The 21613-nt window shown below is 40.3% G+C and overlaps 2 protein-coding genes across 16 annotated transcripts in view; both read right to left on the reverse strand.

Moving 5' to 3' along the window:
- htt (huntingtin) overlaps positions 1–1718 on the reverse strand; it is a 33743-nt gene extending 32025 nt beyond the window's left edge. For 9 of the 13 annotated variants that reach the window (XM_034885901.1, XM_034885861.1, XM_034885832.1 and 6 more), the window contains exon 1: positions 1329–1717. In XM_034885901.1, the coding sequence (XP_034741792.1) occupies positions 1329–1426 (98 nt within the window). In that variant the 5' untranslated portion in view covers positions 1427–1717. Of the gene's footprint in view, positions 1–1328 lie in introns of all 13 variants that reach the window. The other 4 variants (XR_004658560.1, XM_034885822.1, XM_034885880.1 and 1 more) reach the window with 2 other exon arrangements.
- Positions 1719–2434: 716 nt separating this feature from the next.
- Positions 2435–21613, reverse strand: part of grk4 (G protein-coupled receptor kinase 4) — a 47407-nt gene continuing 28228 nt past the window's right edge. Inside the window, exons 7-17 of one of the 3 annotated variants that reach the window (XR_004658621.1) lie at positions 21528–21591; positions 21035–21175; positions 15389–15579; positions 12776–12813; positions 11867–11956; positions 11411–11619; positions 8844–8981; positions 7972–8109; positions 6946–7077; positions 3880–5684; positions 2435–3830 (exon numbers count right to left, since the gene is read on the reverse strand). Coding sequence is in view for 1 of the 3 variants with exons in the window: in XM_034886612.1 (XP_034742503.1) it covers positions 5628–5684; positions 6946–7077; positions 7972–8109; positions 8844–8981; positions 11411–11619; positions 11867–11956; positions 12776–12813; positions 15389–15579; positions 21035–21175; positions 21528–21591 (1198 nt within the window). In the remaining 2 variants the exon portion in view is untranslated. Of the gene's footprint in view, positions 5685–6899; positions 7078–7971; positions 8110–8843; positions 8982–11410; positions 11620–11866; positions 11957–12775; positions 12814–15388; positions 15580–21034; positions 21176–21527; positions 21592–21613 lie in introns of all 3 variants that reach the window. The other 2 variants (XR_004658629.1, XM_034886612.1) reach the window with 2 other exon arrangements.

A 21613-nucleotide genomic window follows, 5' to 3' on the forward strand; every position in this document is an offset into this window, starting at 1 on the left:
GAGAGAGAGAGAGAGAGAACCTTAAAGAGACTGAACTGCTGGAAGTCATTCAAACAGGATTACAATTAAATCTCTTGCTGATAGCCAAAGAGCACAACGAATGGAATACTAAATATACCAGGCCAATGCCAGGCCACCCCATAAAACACTGCAACACTGGTAATGACTGTAAATATTGCTGAAAAGACAACAAATGAGGGGATCTCTATGCAGGCATGAAAGAAGCCACAGTGCACATTAAAAAAACTCTAGTCAAATCTAAGTATTCCTTGAATATCAGAGAGAAATGTTCATTTAAAAAGTGTCAAGCAACTTTAGTACTAACACACAAGAGCAGAATTTCAGTCCTATTCCCTCTGCATCCAATTATAACGCATCAACAGCAGAAACATTTTCTATAACAGCTGAGCGAGACACGCCATAGACTATATATTCCATCGTTTACACCATTGGTAATGCAAATCACTAAACTGTCTACTAATCAAGGAAAAGCAATCTGTTGCAGGGAGTGCATTGCTGATGACAATAGACATGTCTAGGGACCTCTCGACTAGCAGATGTGCCTGATGAGTCTGCTGGTGCTTTAACACCAAAACCTCTTTAGAACTTGACAAATTAAATTATTAACTGGGCTGAACAGCATATTTGAAAAGGTGGAAAATACGGTAAGTCGTTACTGAAGGTGTTTGTCATGTGTTCACTACAGCACATCTTGCTCCACTGGTCAGGATGAGGTGCGATGGACATGCAGACGTGACGCCAGTCCAGGAGGCTACCGTTAATGCACCAGGTTATCAGCAAAAGTAGTTATGACATCTAATGTCACCCTACTGAGCAATTAACCGCACAATGTTACTCTCAAAATATGAACGTGGCTTTACAAACAGAATTGTTCTTCCGAGAGCAACTAATTAAGCAGAACCGGAATCATTTAATTAGTGTCTGACTCCTTAGCAGGTGCGTGGGCATCAATTAGCGGATGCCTTCTACTGTTTGTTAGCTATCACTTAGCTAACGTTAGTCCTACAAATCTGAATATTTGAGTGTCGAATAATGTTAAGCATTAGTGCAATGTCTGGCAACAAGTAGATATGAAATAGCATAGAAGCCTAAATAACAGTTAAGAATCGTGTTGCTGGTTTGCATGTTGCTAACTGGCTTCAAGCTAACAAATAAACCTTGGTTCTGTTAACTTAGCTATCGTTACCTGAGAGATAGAGAGAGCGAAAGAGAGCGGGCACTTAGCTACGTTAGCTCGCAAGCTAGCTGAGCTATCTGTCTAGCTGTTAGCTTGCTATGCAATTGCTGTGGGACAAAAATTCACTTACTGCCTCTGGACAAGCTCCTCGGCGGTCGGTGGTCCCTGTTGCTGCTGGAATGACTTCAGCGACTCAAAGGCCTTCATCAATTTCTCCATGGTGGCCATTTTAGTAATCAGTAAGCAAGCTAGCTGAGCTATCTAATATTTACTATGTGAGCTAACTAGCTCAGTGTGGATAAGTTTAGCGCAAAGAGAGAGCAATGGGTGCGTAGTGCGACGAGAGTGCTAACACTGCTCGCGACAACTACCACCGGCTCTCCTTCTTTTCGTGCAATATATCTCTTATTCTTTCACAATGTCAATCCTTAATAAACAAAATGTTGGTCGATAACAAGCCATCTTTGATGCACCGTTGCGTTCCCCCGACAAAATCACACCAGGAAGTGGCATGGGTGACAGTGTTACAGAAAGGGGAGGGGTGCAACGTCAGCGGCCAATCAGACAGCGGTTTTATGTTGGGTTTTTTGATGAAGAACCAATGACTGCAGTTTTATGTCGAGTGCCTTCATGAAGAACCAATGAGTGTGTAAGGTTGTTTTTTTCTTTTGTTGTTATTGTTGATATCACGGGACCACTGTAATCCACATTGTAACAACATATTTGAGCAACACCAATGCTGTAGCAGTGCCATTTATCTTTGTGCCAAGAAAGATGAGTGGGATGTGTGACAGCGGGGAAGTTAAGAGAGCTTCCTGTAAATCAAAAACACCTGCATCGAAATTTACGTTTCTGGCTTTCACCTTCAAATGGACAATTATACTTAGTCATTATACCCATCCCAAATCAGTATAAAAGATAGTCAGTGGTGAAAACACAAGCACCCGAGAGAAAACAAATCTATAACTTTAATCTGCACTTAAATTATGTAATGACATAAGGAAGTAGTAGTAAAAGCTTTAATGTTAATCGGTGAAGTATCCCTTTTATAAAGTCTTACCTGCAGGAAATACTCTAATTCCACCAGTACAGATATTATGGATTGGACACAACATAGGTATTAGCAGAAGGACAGTTTTCTATTTCGGTCTTATAACTTATATTCTCCCATCTCTGTCCATTTATTAACAACAAACAAATTAATATAGGATACAAATAAATCAAGACACAAGTATTTTTTTATACAAATGGCAGTGTATTATTTCATAATTACAAATGTCAGATATGGTACAACAACCAGTGATACAACTTGTACAAGAATTAACAATGACTGCAGTGGTTGAACGACATGACTGTACAGATACAAAAAAAAAAGAAGAAAAATCAAGAAGTCCCAGGCCACGTTTGAATACCAAGAATGCATTTGACGTTCCTCCCTTCCTTGAAAATATCACTTCCGATCGACTATCCGATATATCTGGACAGAAGAGTACGAAACCCTTGAAAACCTCCAGGCATTTATCGGTGGTTATTCCAAATCTAGACTCAAGTGACATCAAGGAACTGAGGATCTCTCACTTCTAAACGTTGTTGGTGAGCACCATCCAAGTTTTAAGGGGGAGACTCACCATCACCACCTTGGTGGAAGGCAGGAGAGAAGGAAAACATGTCATGCATTCAAACAGGGCCAACTCAGCTGGTCACCTTGCCATTTATAAAGTTGTCCTCAGATACCAGTGAGATATGTTGGCACTAGAAGGTCATCATTTACATATACAAGGAACCTGAAGTATTACAAACCGATACATGCTTGAGTAATAAAACATATGTATTTTTTTTTTTTTTTTTAAACAGGCATTACAATGCACTTAGTGCGGACATTCAAAACTGTTGAGCTGTTTAAAGTTCCTTTATGCGAAGGACTTTCTCTCAGAATGGACGGAATGATAAAGAGGTTGAAAAAAGGCGGGGTGTCAGAACTGAACTTGGTTATTGGCACATACAATGAAGGCTGTCAGTCTTTCTTCAGTAAATGTTTCAGATCACAAGACAAGTTGTATTTACTTAATGTTGCTTTTGGTATCATTGGCAAAAATAGTTAAAGACACTTCCTAAAGTCATTGTCAAAACACACCATAGTGCAATGAAACTAAACAATTTTTTTTACTGCTGTATGGATGGTATAAGAGTAAGGTTAAATGACAGAGGCATGGGTGGCAAACACAGTTTAGTTTCCCTGTGAGAGTGAATGAATGTGTTAGAGCTTAGTTACATGTTAGAATAAGAAATACATAATTTACAAGGTTTTTTGAGGCTAAAGAGCGTAAAGGCTAAAATCTACATAGGCAAGAGAAATCTGCTTTAAAATGTGCCTGAGAGCAACAAAAAATTAACAGACACTCAGGTGACGTCAAGCCAGAAACAGATGCACACGTTCGATTCCTGATTTTTGATAAATGGAATGTGCAATAGGGGACAACATTTTTTTTTTTTAAACAGGCCAACTCTCCAAATTAGTTAATGAGATGGGGAACTCTACGCGTACCATTTTAAATGTAAGCGGTCTTGAATGGTTGGAAATTTAATTGAGTTCCATTCAAGTCCTTACATGATTTCTAGCTATTGTATTGTACTTCAATGCATTAGATCAAACAGAAGCTGCAAAACACGCACACACACACACGCTCGCACATTGGGTATTCACAGCATTAAAAACAGGTTGTGGGGGAGTAAACAGCAACTGACTAAAAACCGAAATTCAAAAGCAATATGGCTTCAAAAGCCTCTGAAATGCCAATGAATACAAATAATTGGAACATGCTGGTAAATGTACAGAAAATGTATTTGTTCAGGATCACTTAACTTGAAAACATTTCTATGATGAAACAAAAGTGCACAACAACTGCAAGTGGCGAGGGTTTTTGTACACTAGATGATAGCAACTCGGTAGGCAGGATAATAAACATTATGCCCCTGTTCCTCCCCATCTACACACATACAAGCAACTGTCTCACGTCATTCTTATGACAACATACAGGATTTCAATGGAATAGTTAAAGGCAGCCGCTATTATGATTGAGAAATGTCATTTTCATCTAGTACAAACACAGCTAAAGCCACAGGGTCTAACTGGAGGTCTACTAGCAGGATATGTGGCTGACAGGCTTTGTGCCATCTATGATCAACCGGCACAGAGACCAAAAATGTATCTCAAGTCAGCGCAGAGGCTGGGGACAGCTGAATCAATGTAAGCTTGTTTAATGCAACAACAATTTGTTTTCAGCTGCAGGCGAGATCTCGTATACAGTGCCATCATCATCATCATCATCATCAGTCTCTATGTTCCAATTCAACCTGTCCTAGAGTTTCTGGTACACACATAAAATATGATTGACAGATTACACAAAAAGAAGCAGAAAACAAAGTTTGAGGAGTAAAGATAAACAACCAAAAACTGTTTTGCCTGAGTGAATAATGTAACAGACATTTACTTAACAAGCTCTTCTCCTAAAGGAAACCGCCTGGCATCTAAAATAAAGATCTGAGCCTTTTGCAGCTCATGAGATTTTGGAGAGGACCAGGAATGATAATTATCAGGACTTGTATTACTAAAAAAAAAAAAAAAAAAAAAACAGCCTCCGTAATATTTCCTTAAAATACGAATTGTTGCACATGCTGATCCATTCCATCTCTACTATAATAAGTTGGTACAGGCACCTAGGAGACAGTTTACCACACGTCATACAGTCTACTGCAACCTAGCTTACTGGCCTCAGGGAAAGATGTTGATTATCACTTCCAAACTTATTTAAATCAAAGTGGCAGATCTTGGAAACATGTGTGGAAGGCTTAAGCAGCATAGCATCAACACAGCAATGCTAGACTGGATTTATTTTCCACCAATACCATTTGGATCTATGCGCTTCATTCTGATCGACCTGAGCCTGCAGAGGCTAAGGGTTAGTTTGGGAACCAGGTGGATCTGATGTGCTAACAACACGTCACGTTGGCTAAATCACTGACAAACATACAGCACATGTAAAAACAAAAAGACCTTATGCTACATTGAGAAAAAAAAAAACTACTGGTACTGTGCTTTTTAAAAAAAACTCCCCAATACACATTATCCATACTCATTCCAAAAGGAAATAAAAAGGAAATAAAAACATAATGTATGCATTCAAGTGGTACTTTTATGGCTTTTTGTACAATACAACCTTTAGTGAAAATATACATCTAGACATAAATTCAAGTACAAATGTACAAAATCTTTAAACTCATACTTTTTTCTTTAATTATAATACACTTTTAATACAGCTCATAAATACAGGTCAACATTCACTGAGTTCCTAAGATTTGCGCTTGGTTGGAGTTTGTGGTGAAGTTCAGCGGCGAGGGGGGGGGAGAGGAGGCAGGTGGAGGGAGTGGTTTAAAGTCGCGAGGGCTCTTCGATCTCGTCGTCACTGTAACCGCTCTTAAAACAGACCTGGGAAAAACCAAAAGTGAGGATATATCACTAACCTTAGCAACTTTCATCACTACATGTCACATGTGCAAGTTGAGGTCACATTCTCCTAGAACGCCCACCTTAACTTAACCACATAACAAGAAGTATTTCTCTAGTGCCCAGGCTCGTGTCTAGTACTCAAACACACAACTGTGAGCAAGTTAGAAGTAGACACAAGTGATGCAACTGAAGCATGGGCCTAGGTTTGGTAGCAAATAACCAATTGTGATGACATTGTGCTTCCCATTTAAAAAGGTAGTATAACAAAACTAGAAATGCAGATTTTTTTTTAATGTAATACCCCTACTTGAAATGACATGCAGTTTCAATGCAGAGCTCTCATAATGTTGTATTTGCATTTTTACTACAAAGAGCTGTCTTATCTTTGACTTTTTATTTTACCTGAAAACATCCAGAGGTGAACAGTGCCTGCAGCCTCTCTCTCACGCTGAATACAGCCCCGACAATCTCCACCAATAAGATAGAGCAGACTGTATGTAGCCCAAAAGGCAAAACGCAGGGCGAGAATAAACGTCCACACAGCACTCACTACTGCTGCCTTAAAACGTATTGCTGTGAGCACATGGTGATAATGACATTTATATCAACCCCTTACTTATCTTATCTGCATTTCCACAGTAACGGATCACTGCTTAGAGTGATTTTATGAAGAAAACAAAACTGAGACTATAAAAAGCAGGATTTTGAGAAGAGGGGCATGTCACCCCCTTGTCCCCAGGCGTAGCTACATGTTCAAACAAGTCAAGAACAAAATGAAAGTTCTTAATGATAAAGGACAAGTGGAAGTTACGTTGGAGACTTGAAATATGTGTTATCCCTTTATCTTCAAAGTAAAGCTTGATATCAAGTCTTCCCACAACCACAAATCAGATCCTCTCAAGAAAAAAAATCCTAATGTTTTAGATCTTCTGAGACAAAATGGCATAGCAACAAATACAAAAAGGAATGTGCAAAGGAATAGAAAGGAAAAGAGAGGCCTTAACTTAAAGGGGTACACACCCCTTTGTCTACCCCTAGCCTTAGGTCAAAATGAGTATTGGGACACCCCTTACTCTCACGTGAACGCGCAAAACCGAGTGGAAGGGGTCAGATAGAGAAATTAGATTCAGCCTTAAACTAGGAATGGCATAACTAGAAAAAAGGGAGGAAGAAAAGAAGGAGGAGAAGAAGTACCTTAGCCCCCACCCCCTCGAACAGTTGTCGGAGCACTAGCACTTGCCTCTCTTCTGAACAGGCGGTAGAAGAAGCCTCTCTTTGGTGGAGGATTAGGCCGGTTCACATCCAGATCGGAGCACAGAGTCCCATCAGTCTCGTAGACGTTGATTTCTTTAAAGCATTCCATTTCAATCATCTACAAAAAAGACAAGATGTTGAGTTCTCTACCCTGTTAACTTTCACTTCCTTAGGAGTTTGGTTCAACAACTGTGCGACAGCATAAGGGTGGGTGCAGTGGTGGAAGAAGAATTCAGCTCATTTACTTCAGTAATAGTACTAATACCACACTGTAAAAGTCCTGAATTGAAAATGTTACTCGGGTAGAAGTATGTAAGTATCATCACAAAAATGTCCTTAAAGTATCAAAAGTAAAAGTACTCGATGCAGAAAAATCTTCACATTTTAGAAACTGGAAACGATCCAGACAGTTCTGTCAATCAGCTAAGTTTACTCAGCTAATCATTTCAGTTGGACTTATATTTATGCCTACACATTGTTGGGTATTTTAAATAATCTATACTAAAACATTGTATTTCATAAACTGCATGTGTTTTGTGTGCGACAATCTTAATTTGTAACGTGACTAGTAACTTAAGATGTCAGATTAATGCAGTGGAGTTAAAAGTACATTATTTCTCTCTAAAATGTAACAGAGTAGAGGTGAAAAGTGGCACAAAAAGAAAAGACTCAAGTAAAGTACCTCAAATCTGTACTTAAGTGAATGTGCTTAGTTACATTCCACCTCTGGGTGGGGGCCATTTGTTTAACCTTACAGGTATCTCTTTATTTGGACTGGGCATTTAAGATGCAAATGAACACTTCCTCATGTCGCATTCGTATTCAGCAACATGAGTCATTCACAGGCAATGGCACATTTAAAAGCAATTACATTGATATATACTTCTTCATTACTCTCAAAAGAAGGTAATCTTTAATACGGGTACTTTTATGCCACCAGTGCTGTACTGCATTGTATCAGTCTGTTGTGACTGAACGATGACATCATCTCAGAGGCATGAGCCTGCTGTACCTCGTTCTGCCACGGGATGGAGACACTGCCTGTGACAAACTTGTGGTAAAAGTCGTCATCAGTGGGGTCAAGGTTCACGCCTTTGACAGTGGAGAACTGCTCAATGTCCAGGACGTCTTTACAGTACACCGCCCGGGGCTGAGAGAGAGAGAGAGACACAACTGTGATAAGTGTATTTATTTTGGATGAAAGGGGGGGAATACTAATCCTGAAATCAATCAGATTGTTATTTTTAATAACATGAAAGTCTTCTATACTGAAGACTCTTTGCTGTTCTGTTCTCCCCAGCAAGGCCCTACTGTTCATAATAGTCCAAAATAGAAACGCGGATAGCACTATCTACTGTCAACTATTGATTTAACCTCTCAGGTCAGTCACTCTCTTCACTCGGGCTATTTTTTGACACTGAAAATCTATTGATTCCCAGGATATGAACAGCTTTGAAATCTATGAGTGCAGCATTTAATAAAAGCGTACATTGTTTTTGGTTGAACTACATTCATCTCAGGAGGGTAGTGGTCTGTGTTACACTCCATAGTTACACATATTCACCATTGACGGTTTCTTAATATGACCACAGCTGTCTACTGTTCACAAGCTCCACTGGAGGTATTAGTGATGATCACCATACAACAGAGCAACTCTGCTTTAATCGCTGTAGAAGAAAGATTGTTTTCCATTTTGTCAGCCAGTTGGGATTTCAAACGATAGTGAAATCACACGCATGCTTCTCACCACCCCCACCAGCTACCATGATAACTACATTACACTGGAAGTGTTTGTTTACTTATGACAATGGCATTTCCTGGCTATAAGCTGCGAATTGAGCCTGTATGCACTCTAGTTTGTGTGTTAGTGTGTGCGGTCCTTACATCGGGGCTGAAGGGAGGGTCCAGCATGTTGGCCTCCAGCCGTTTGAAGTTGATGTTTCTGAAGATGGGGTGCTGCTTGACCTCTATGGCCCCTCGACCCTGACAACCCAGTCGCTCCTTGGGGTCCTTAGCCAGGAGCTGAAACGCAGCAGGAAGAAGAGGTTTAAATGTTTTTTAAATATCTCACAAAAAAAGTTTGACAAATCCATTTAGTGCAATGTATACAAAACACACACATGGTCGTAGTTTTCATGTAAACCGCTTGCCTTTATGTATCTGACCTAATGTAATCTAATAAAGACAGATACAAATCCATGCACTCAGGGGTTAATGCAGCACCATCATGCATAGAATTAGAGAGCGCTATTGCCTTCTCTATGAGAGCTTCAGGATAATATTACCACCTACAGTACAGCAGGCTTATGAAGTGGATGAGTGCTGTTTAGTGGTTTGGCTACTAGTAGACACTCTCACTGGCCCTGTTGTCACCCAAAAAGCTGGTGGCGTTTACAATCAACAGTCCAATGGATTTGACATTTTTCACCACATCTCTCTTTTTAGTTCCCCATCGTTTCTCTCGCCTTTGCACAACTCTTGCCCAATTTACACCAGGGTTCAAAGCAGACTCTCAATCTCACTTTCTGCTCTTGACAGCTTGGATCACTTTTCTATTTTGGGCTGTGGTAATCCCCCCCCCCCCCCCCCCCCTCCCTCCCTCCCTATCACCACCACCACCACCCTCTTGTATTTTCTCCCCCTTCCTGATTATCTTTCTCCCATTTCTTGCTGAAACCTTTTTTTCTTTCTCCTCCTCTCCCTGGGGAGTCTTTGAATCTGCTGAACCTCTGGTCAGAATGTTCCACTGCGTCACACAAATAAACGTCCAGTCCCCTCCTGTTCAGAGGCAAAGCCGCTTAGTGGCTCCCTCTTGAAGAATGGTGAGTTTGTGGAAGACAAAAGGTGAAAGCCGGATGGAAATATTTTAAGCTAAGTTCTATTAAACAACTGACCTCCTTGAAACCTGCACTAATCCATATGTTTATATTAACATTGGGTTGAAAGGGCTGCTCGTAGTGACAAAGTTACAGAGTTATCAGCTCTGCAGTTCCCCTCAGCTCTACAGAGCTATTTAGCATCTTTTATCTCATTGGTTTGGTTTTACAGTCTGAGAATGTACAGTTTGGATTTACTCTTACTGCTCTCATCAGCACCGTTCTCAGCCTTGATAAACCCATTTTGTTCCTGTCCAGCACCAAACAGAAAAAGTGCAAACGACACCAACTCCCTGGTGAACATACTGTAAGAGGAACATTCAGCAGCTAAAGAGCCAACTATTTCTCTCAGGAGTTGGTGGAGACAGAAACAGAAAAAAAGGAAAGATACGATTTGCATGACTGACTTATATTCATCAGGTCACCAGAAATATGAATAAAAGTTGCTCCATGTCAGCTAAATGTGTAAATATGCAACTGTTTGGCAACTTCAAAAGGTGATACTTGGTCAGTACTGTGTTTGGTCCACTGTCTTCAAGTGGCCAAAGAGATCATAGGTTTAAACTTTAAACAACATTTGTTCAGAAATCAGGTGTATTTTTAAACAAAGCTGTTGTTTCTAATATCTCACTGTGCAACTTCTGCTTTTCATGTGTCACAGTGTCTTCTGAGTAGCAGAACATAAAAGACCTATTGAGGCAACAGCTACTGTTTGTATTAATAAAGGCAGTTATTGCAGTATTATAAACCTGTTCATGCAATTTATCAAGGAGACATGGACATAAAGTCACCTCCAAGTGGTATGACAATGCTTTTACTGCATTATTCTCTACCACCCCCTCAGCCACACCCATCCATGTCCTTATTTGCCGTTACGCTCTGTTAATGTGCTTTCCTCCCTTTGTCTTCATTCCTCCTTTTCCAGAATTTGTATAGTCTCGCATCGACAGACCTTACTCCATAACGCTCTGGGTTGTTGTCATTTCTTTTAACCAATCACAATCACCTTGGACGCCGCCAAGTTCCAAAAGCAGCAATGGTGACTCTGCAAAACAGTCTCCGGAAGGAACTTGTACGGGGGAACATGTGCACCCCGCGAAGGAAAACACCACATACAATATAAGTTAACTGTTCACAAAATACACTAGCGTGAGCTATTTCAATTAGCTGGATACATGGTTAAATGTAATTTGCTGCATGTTTTTATCCACAGTAGTCCTCTATCTGTACCAAAATGTCCCAGTTAGATAGTAAATGCCATAAAAATATTATTTGAACATTTTTACAATTATTCCCTGAAAGAACCAAACAAGCCTGCCTTGTTAAACGATCAAAATTTTCTTCCTAATTTGCGATTTTCAGGGTGTACCTTTTTAGCTCGAACTTTGTTGTTTTTTTCCCAAAGTGAACAGAGTTTGAGAACGGCAACTAATGCGCAAGACGTCAGGCAATTACCCTGGAAATGTACTTCCGTTACACTACTGACTACTACTCTTTCTAACTACTACTACTTGCTAACTCTTCCTCTTTTTCTAACCCCACAGCCATCGGTCACCTCCATCTCCTCACTCTCACCTGTCTGCAGATGTCCTTTGCCTCCTCTGCAAACTTATCAGAGTACTCCTCTGGGTCCTCGCGCACTCGTCTGTCCACCTCCTCCCGTTTGACACGCTCCTTGCGCTTGCGGAAGGGCGACTGGCCCTGTATCATCTCAAAGATCAGGCAGCCCAGCCCCCACCAGTCCGGGCTGACGGTGTAGCTCTCGTTCTGGATCACCTCGGGAGCTGAGGGAGGGGAGAAGATGCAGGGATGAGGGGTGAGAAAAGTGAGGTCAGTTCAAGTAGCAAACCTGACAGATAGGTTTACAATCTAAATCAAGTGGAACGGAGACAGTTGATAAAGGTCATACGGAGAGGTTGAAAGCTGAGAATTGTACAGATAAGGTAAAGAAATGGTTGCAGTGGTTTTAGTATCGAAGGATGTCAGGATTGACTAAAGAAGGAGGTAGAAGAGGGTTACCACAATTCTTACCCATGTATCCAACAGTGCCCACTCTCCCTCGTATCGTCTCTCCTTCGGGGATTTGAACAGCGAGGCCCAGGTCTGAAATTCTGATGTGTCCTGAAAAAGAACCAAAGATTATTAACCTAACTGAAATTATGAAAATCATAAAATGTACACTAAAGAAGAATAAATCTTATTCCCTAGACATCAAGAGTTCCAAAAACTAGTCTTGCTTTCCTAACCCTGGTTTATTGGCATTTATTTAAACCAATCATAATCATCTTGGGCGGTGCTATACACCACGGAAAGCTGCGGTGCCGCTGCAAAATAGGCTTGGAAGATAACTTGTTTTTGTTGAACATGTGTAGGTTCAAAAGTTGTTTTAGTTGTGCAACAGAAAACTCAGATTGGACAGATAGTCTAGCTAGTTGTTTGGATTTATCCTGCCAAGAAAAGGTTAACCATTGTTCTCATTTATCGACCGGAGTTTAAAATGCCAACACATGTACGGATATCTGGCCTAGATGAATGAAATCTGGCGGATTTTCCAGCCGCAACGGAGCAAACCCGGAAGTTGAAGTCAAGGATATAGACTATGCAAAAAACAACTAATGAGTGCAAAGGTTGAAGCCATAGTGCCCTGAAAATGCTTATGTTACACTAAAATGATCTTTTACGGGAGAAGTCAGTGAAAGAAACAGTGAGAAAAGTACGAGCATGAAAGAGACACAAATGAGATTCCTCTATTTCAAGATACGACCATGTTACAGAGAATAGATGATATAGAGTAGGACTCAGAGGAGCGAACGAGATGTGAAGAACTTGAAGAGATGACTTTTCAGCCTTTAAAGACAGGGAGACTTTCTGCTGCTGTGCTTGCACGTTATAAAGTGAGGTATGGGTTAAATCAAAAGGAGAAAAAGAATTGGAACATACCACGATCATCCAGAAGGATGTTTTCAGGTTTCAAATCCCTGCGGGCGGGGGGGAATAAGAGAACACATTAGGGAGTCATTCTGTTGATATATGGCTTGTATAAAAATAGAACTTATATTTAAGGATCTAACAATAAAATACTGGCTAAATATTTGAATCTTTATTAATTTGTCATGCTGTTGACATTTCATTGTCTTTTATTGCCTGTGTGCTTCTACAATCTTTCATGTGGATTAATAGATGGCTTAGCTGCACACATTTCTTTATTTGCTCAGTTATCATGCGTTATATTGTACTGAGCTATATTTGTGTTCAGCAGAACTACCAGACTGAGAATTTTAGGCTCGTAAAGATAGTCTCGTCTTCTACCTCGCGTTTCAGAACTTATTTATATGTGAAGGTCTTTTCCGAGCCATTTTTAAAAAACCTGGCCACGTTGTTTTGTTTATTGTTATTTATTTTTATTCTAACTCTCTTTTTAGCCAAATCAGAGTAGCCAAATCTAACTTTATTCAAAAGTGCAATACAATTTATTATAACAGCTATAACAATTTGAAAACTGGGACACTCCACGATGCCAAGCTCAACCACAATGCCAACTGTGAGGTTTACTGTAACCCGTGCTGTGGTCAACGGACACCGTGTTTACATGACTATGTGGGCCATGCGTATGTGGGTGCATGTGTCCACTGAAAACTTCAGTGTTTATGTTAGCATTACTCTGGGGCTCCATTGAGTGTGACAGGTACATGACACCTCGGAGAAATAGGTATATCATTAACCCAGCGACACTTCACCATACAGGACTTTCCATTTGCACTTGTCCCAATCTTAAACAACTGCAAACACTCCTATGGAATCTATCTCTTTTAACAAATAGTCAGACTTACAGTTAGTTTATGGTTTGTTTTAGACCTCTCGCATTGGTGAGGTTTGCTAATTCCCTTTGGGTTAAAGGGGTATTCCCCCAATTTAATACTGCACTTCAAGAAAGTTTCTACTTTACCCATGATGTAGTTATGTAGCGCCTGACAACCCTCACTGTCTCTCACTGTAAAACCCCACTTCTTTTAATCTCCACACCAACAGTTTGTAACGCTGACTTTCTGTAATAAAACGTCAAGTCTTAAGCCTCAATCAAGATAACAATGAAGCAAGCGCGTAGTCATGAATGGGGCCTGGGCAGCACTGGCCCGCCCACTTTACTCACTGGCCCGTCCAACTAAGTCTGATCAAAAATAAGTTTTCTTATGAAAAATATTGAAGTGTATGTAAAAAAAAAAACTAAGAAAGAAAAGAAATAGTTACACATTTGCTTGTGTGTTTCATGTGTCTTCTCTTCTGATTTAAATAAAACTGTTTAACCCATAGTATAAGGATCAAACTATTAGAAAGCCTTCAGAACATAGGTGGTTACTATGGTAACAACAGGCAGACTCTCCAGGTTGCATTCAGCAGCAGTTAGCTAGCTGGCTTTTCGCACAAATGCACCATGGATGTGTTAAGTAATGTACTGTTAAAAGTTACTGTGACAGCAATGGCTTCTCTTTAAAGTGGTATGGACCGTTTTCTTGGATGGAATACAGTGTAAATAAGGACGAGCTTTTCTGCAGTGTGTGCACGCATTTCCCCACCGGAGCTGACAGCCCATCAGCAACAGAGGAGTTTGTTTGAGTGCTGGCCCTCACAGAGCTTACAATAAGTAAAACGTGTTTCATGTTTCTTGTAACTTCGAAACCTTCCTATTTAGTAAGAAATAGTGATGACTTCTAGCCAAAACGCATTTGTGTTTTGCCCACCCCTCGATACACTGTCTAAGAATTGCCGCCTTGCTGGGCACTTTTCATTATATTTTACATAATTCAAACAATGCTCGGTTGAAGTTTTCATTCTTTGATTTTCTTTTACTGCGGCTAGAGCATTTGCTGCTCGTGATCCAACCATAGTCCTAAAGCAACAATGCTGTTATGAATTCCCAAAGGATATGTTACATGTGTGATTTCTGTCTGATGTGGGCTAGTCTATGTCCTGCAGCATGTAAAACCCATTTCTGCTGTTTGGTTAATGTTTAGTTTCCATTTTGTGAAATAAAATCGTTAATTTTATAACAGTGCTTTGCAGAGCCAATACTGCTGGTTCTGCCGGTGAAAATATATTTTAGCCTGAGTAGGTTAAAATCAACATCATCTGGGTTATTTTCTCAGACTTTAAAGAGCTCACTTTAGAGCCACAAAAGGCATCATTCAGTTGTGTTTACTGGTTGATTATTGCTTCTCGTGACAAGTAAACTGAACTTCCGGTGTAAAATCGGCAGAGTGCCCCCTTAAAGGCCAGGACATTTAGCCAGTTGTAGGCAAACTCTCTTGTACAACAACAAGATTACATAATGTTGATCCGGGTGCTGCAACCTAACAACATTGGTCCTCGGAGACAGAGATCCTTAAAATACCCCGGAGAATTTTCCTAAAGCATCTATGCTTACTGCTGTCCTAATATTATAGTAAAAATGCCCCTCCCCACCTACTGTACCTTCTAATCTTTTAAACAGACATCATGAAAAATATCTTTTTGACTTGATTCCCCCAAAAAGTTTCTGACCCCGTGTGGGCTAACCTGTAGACTATCCTCTCACGGTGCAGGTCCTCAAGGCCACAGCAGATCTCAGCAGCATAAAAGATGGCCCTCTGCTCGTCGAAGCCAGAGTTGCCCATGTTGTAGATGTGGAACTTTAAGTCACCGCCATTCATTATGGTCAACACCAGGCACAGCGCATCCTTGGTCTCATAGGCATATGCTAGACTAACCTGGAGAGGGAGGCAAATTTGGGGAAGTAGTAACAAGGGAGGTGAGGGACCAGTCAAGAAGTCATTGCAGAGGAGGGTATGAGGAGAGAAAGAGGGGAGGAAGAGGACGAGGGAAGAGCAGTGGTAAGAGACAGGGTGGCTAGATTATTTCATTTGGTGTTTTTAATGCCCCAAATAATCATCCGTTATCCCAGATGGAACGTCAGGAATGTACACAAAGAGAAACAGATATGGAAAACAATAATCCCACCACCATTTATCTCTCTTCTCTCATTCCCACCAGCCTCCCTTTCTCTCCCCTCCTGTGGGTCAGTGACACACAGGGTATATAGTTTGTGTGCATGTGTTGTTGTGTACAAGCAGGATGTTGCTGCCATCAGGAGGAATCCCATCTGCTCCAGACTACGTAGTCAGAGACAGACCACAAGAGGGGATGGGAAAACTTCTAATGGGCCAAATGTGACACACACACACACACACACACACACACACACACACACACACACACACACACACACACACACACACACACACACACACACACACACACACACACACACACACACACACACACACACACACACACACACACACACACACACACACACACACACACACACACACACACAGAGAGAGAGAGAGAGAGCTTGGTGTCGTTGTTTTCTTTATAATGGAAAACACTAGAAAAGGGATATCCAAAAAGCCTCATTATAAAAGAGACTGAAAGCGTTTCAACCGTGCAATCAACATTTCCACTAATGTCTGACATTCATGTAATAAAATCATAGAACCAAAGAAAACCTGGCCATAACTTTACTCATAAAGCAAGTAAATCCTAACACCCATCCACTTTGCCTCCCTCTGGAGTTGAAACATCTCAGGTGATGGACAGGAAAAGTAGTGAAAGTTTTAAGGTTTTTATTCGGTGATAGTGACTTAAATTAAGTAGGCAGTTTGCTTTTGGTGCCGTTGGGCAAAAAATCCATAATAATCTTCAATCTCTTCAAAGTGGTCTACAAGAAAACCCTAACAGGCTTTTTGATGTTGCGTTTCTTTAAATTATGTTCTTTTAATGTTTAATTTCTTATGCTGCACTGTAACTTTTACTTGTGTTTTATGTGTCTTAATGTTTCTATTTTAAATTCACGTGTTTTATCTGTTTTTATTTTTTTAACTGTTTTTATTTTTTAACTGATTTTGTGTAAAGCACTTTGAATTGCCCTGTTGCTGAAATGTGTTATACAAATAAAGCTGCCTTGCCTAGAAAATCTAGCTCGCAACGGGAGACTTTGGCCAATCACAGGTCATTTCTACCAATGCAGATGTGCATGCACGTCCCTTCAGTGAAGGTTCTGTTACTGTAGCCAAAGGCCTAACTATTAGAAAAGAGACTTCATTGTCATCCATCTATATACAGTACACAGAGTTGAAAAAAGTAGTCCAGTTTGTTTCTTATTGCCTCGCACAAACATTGGCTCATTGGCCGTGTTTACATTTTTCACTCACATAGTCTCTTGCATCTCCTTTTGGATGGCAGCACCCTGCAACTGATTCAATTTCACGTAGCTAGCTAGAGCTTTGAATCACACAAAACGCCACTCATTGCAAAAAGAAGGTGTCCTGTGCAGAAGACTATGGGCATATTGGAAGTGTCTTTGTTAGTTTAAGAGCAACACAGTTGTCAATTTCCCATCAAGCCCCCACATCGCTTAAATAGCTAATTTACCTGCACGCAGGCGTGTTCAGGTGCATTCTTGGCGTATTGCTATATTGAGGTAGCGGAAAGGGGTCGCGCCATTTACCAACAAAAACCTGGTCTAAAGTCACGCAGCCTTTTTTTTGTTATGTTAAGAACGCAAATATTTTAGGCACGTTCACAGCACGCACACTATGCCATATATGATGTTCCCGCATAAGCAGGTCACATTCTCTCCTTCCTGCTTAGCAAACTTCACCATCATAATGGCAATGCACCAGGGTACAAAAGCACCTGGCTGTTTTAATAGAATGGGAGATGACACTGATTGTTTTGTTTTGTTTGCATGTTACACCCAAAACACACGGATGATTAATTAAGACACTAAGTCCAACGCTTTTAAACCATGTGACTGGCACACAGACCCTTTTTCCGTCATTAAACTAGCAAAAGTTGATTCATACACGCCCTAAACGTACGTACACTTTTAAAATAAGGCCCTGTGATTAAATTATCCCACGTAGTCTATTACTTCAAAATATCATTTTTATAATGTATTTATGGTTGTAATTTCATGGTTCAAGTCTTCTTCAACACAGCATGATGTTTGTCATAAATTATGGTCCCATTTATTTTAAAATCAACATAAAGCAGGGGAGGCTTTAGGGCGTGGTTACATGCCGACCTGTCACTCATGACAGAGGCTTAGCAAAGCTAACCATGGCACCATGGACATTAAGATTAAGCTGTAAACTTGTTTTCAGGGTGTGGGCCATGTGATCAGAGCCATATATTATATACTATTATGTATGGCTCTGCATGGGATGAAAGGAATGACCACAAGTTAGTGGTGCATCTGATGGGAGGGGGCTGGACAGAAAGGGGCAGGGAGAGCTGCAGCAGGAGGTCTCTCTCCACAAATTCTGGCTTATGTTTTTGCATTCTGCCTCCTGCAGACATTTAGATGGAAATCTTCAAGATTATTACAAAAAAAATAAACTGAGTTATACAGTCCTATACCTTTAAGGAAATTATGATAAACTTGTTAAATGGTAGCCATCCAAACTCAGAGTGAGGTAGTGCTACCTTGGTCTCACCTGCTGCCGGAGACTTCAGAACAGGGTCACCCTGCCCTGTGTCTCACATGCACATATGCACATATACACACCCACACACTGAATATGTGTATGGGTAATTGGCTAAAACATACAGTAAGCTGGCAGTACGTTTTGACTAATAGTAGGATGCACTGACAACAACAAAAAAAGGTAAAGGAGAATACCGAGAGAGAAATGAGGGGTTTGAGAGAGCACTTGACTCTACTCCTTGCTACTGCTGTTTGGTCAGTGTTGCTAGGCAACAGAGCGGCTCTCGTAGGTAGAGAGGCACATGAAGAGTCCTCAGTTCTGCCTGCAGCACAGAACACACACGAACACACACACACACACACACACACACACAAATCCCAGGTGACAAGTGTGTGTTTGTGTGTGTGTACATGCTTCTGCCATGACTCATTTAAAACAAGGACATGCAAAATAGCTCACGCTGCATCAGAAACCGACTAATCCAAAACGTAGTACAACTCAAACACGACCATTAGCTTTAAATGGGGAACTTGGAATGGCTTTCAGGCTCTGCTCCCTTATAATCCAGCTTTCTGTACTACAGATCAATACCTCCATTCTGTAAAATTAAATAGTACAATACTGTGTTCGTATACAAAATACACATTGCACACACAACCCCACAGAAATGCAGAAATTAACATGTCTATCCTTCTAGGTGCTCCTCACCATGTTCCAGGAATGATAAATGAGCCCTTGCTGTAATTTTCTTGTCTTTGCAACAATCATTTTTAACACCGAGCCAAAGCTAAGTTTTCTTTTCCTGCCAAAACACCTAAGAGGTTTTTGTACGTACAGTTGGACAAAATGGAAAGAAAAGCACATTTTACTAGTTTTCCAGCTGCGTATGACTCCTGATGTCAACCTGCGTAGTTGATTAGGATTAAAATTTTAGGCATTTCCATATTAAAGGAGTGTTGACAGCAGAATCTGAAAACCGACCGATACACCAGGAACAAATCTAATAGGCCTACATCACATGCACACAGTTAGTAAGAAAGTGAGAAAAGGACTGAAAAAGGAACATATTTTAGAATTTGTGAACTGACAAATTTCCAGTTTCTACGTGTATTTTTCAAGCAACTATCAACTAATAAAGTAAATTGTCGTTATTTCAGGTGCATTTGAAGCAGCGTTATCATATAAATTGGATGAAAATAATTTACACATTTAAAGTTATTCTCGAAACATTCCTTTTATATTACTATATACAGTATACTGTACACATTGTTTCCATCTCCTTGAAAGGTCTTGAACTGTTTTTATAATGTATCATCTTACATGTTAATGGACTGTCAACTGTAAATGTCTGCCCTTTGGTACAGCATGGAAGAAATCAAAAGCTAGGTGACTTTGTACAAAGCATTCAGGCTTGGCATTACAGCGCTAGCCAAAAACCACCACTTACTCACAACTATGGCTCAATTTATAAAAATTCCTCAATAGGAAAATCAGCCAATAGCTAGGCCATCATTAATGGTGGTCCAGTGGCAAAATAATTCTTTTACTTCATTTTTTGGGGCTGGCACACATCCTCTGAGCAGGACAGTATATTAATTTCTTCTACATGCTTTTGTTCTGACTTAAACTGCGAAATGAAATGCAGTTGGCTTGCAAAAGACAACACACTGAGCTTAAGGAATGAGACACTTCCTTGAATGCTTCGCTTACTGCCCTCATATGAAGCTTGATTGATTGATCATTGATCCTTTGAGTACAGACGTGTTATATTCTAAAATCATGTCAAAACTTGATTTGGCCCCTAATGAACTTAAGTTGTAAGGACTTTTGGACAGTAAAAGGAATCTGGATGTACTATTAGTCAGTTTTGCGGGTCACTGCAAATAGGATTTATGAAGTTGTTATTCTTATCGTGTACTTGGTTAGTTTTCAGCTGAATTAAAGTTAACAAAGTTAAAGTCATGTAATTTGAACACAAAAAAGCAATCATGGGATTTTAACACAAAACTTGCGTGACCAAAGTAGGTGTAGAAGCATGGGTTATTTTTCCTCACAATCTATGACACCTGATATACAACTATCAATCCATATTTAAACACTACTGCATCAAGAACATATGAAAACAAAACAAATTTCAAATAACTTTTAGAATACATTCAAAGTAAATTAAAGGCTGACAGTATGCTCCAGATGAAATCAATTGTGGCATGTTTTCATAGGTAACATAGCAGGTGTGTTACCAAAATGATTTTGCATTTGGTTTCATTTGCTGCAGTGCATTCAAGTCGGTTAACGGAACTTGTTGATATTTTTTTTTTGCACATCCTTGCTTACTGCCAGTATGCAGTCACCAGCAACTAGTTATTATATGTTGCCCCCCCCCCCGACCCCCCTTTACTTTTATCCCATCATGTTTCTTTCCACTGGGACTCACAAGCCCGTCCACCTGGCATGGACGTCATTAAACAAACACAACTGGAGTCACAGCAACTGTCTGTAACAGCTGATCGACAGCCTTTGCAAACACGCCACTCAATTTCATTTGGAGGATCCTGGAGCCATAACAAACAACGCTCTCACATACTGTACGCACACACACTCACAAACAGACAGACAGACAAAACAGGTACAATTCTGTTGAAAAGTTGAATAAGAAAAATGGAGTACTTACTACAAAACTACTGTTAACTTTTTCTAAAATGCGTTTTTCGTTTAGTGCCATTGCTTCACCTTTTCTTTTCTTCACTCGTTTCTTTTCCAGCTTTTTACAGGCGTACATCTTACCGGTGGCACGTACTTGGCAGGCACAAACCTGGAAAACAAGCAACGAGAAAACACAATCACACACACGCCGATAAACACACACACACACACACACACACGCACACACGCCGATAAACACACACAAACACACGTAAAATGGAAGTTAATGTGTCACCCCACACATTTTTCCACCCAACATCACAGGAATAGGGCACATAAACAGTGCTGCATTAACTAACTGTTAAAGGTTACCTGCAGCAACTAAAATCATTAGCCTCTCAATCCCAAATTTGGTTGGTACGTAACATAACGTAACATTGCTTCTGTATCCACCCCAAAGAAAACTTTAATAACCACAGTGAAGCAAGTTATTCCAACTTCTTGATTAGAATGAAACTTACCTCGCCAAATCCACCTTTTCCTAGTACTCTGTAATGTCTGAAGGTATTTTTGGTTACTGGTTGCCTGCAGGAATGTAAAGAAGAGA

This window comes from Etheostoma cragini, chromosome 2, assembly GCF_013103735.1.
Source record: "Etheostoma cragini isolate CJK2018 chromosome 2, CSU_Ecrag_1.0, whole genome shotgun sequence".
Taxonomy (NCBI): domain Eukaryota; kingdom Metazoa; phylum Chordata; class Actinopteri; order Perciformes; family Percidae; genus Etheostoma; species Etheostoma cragini.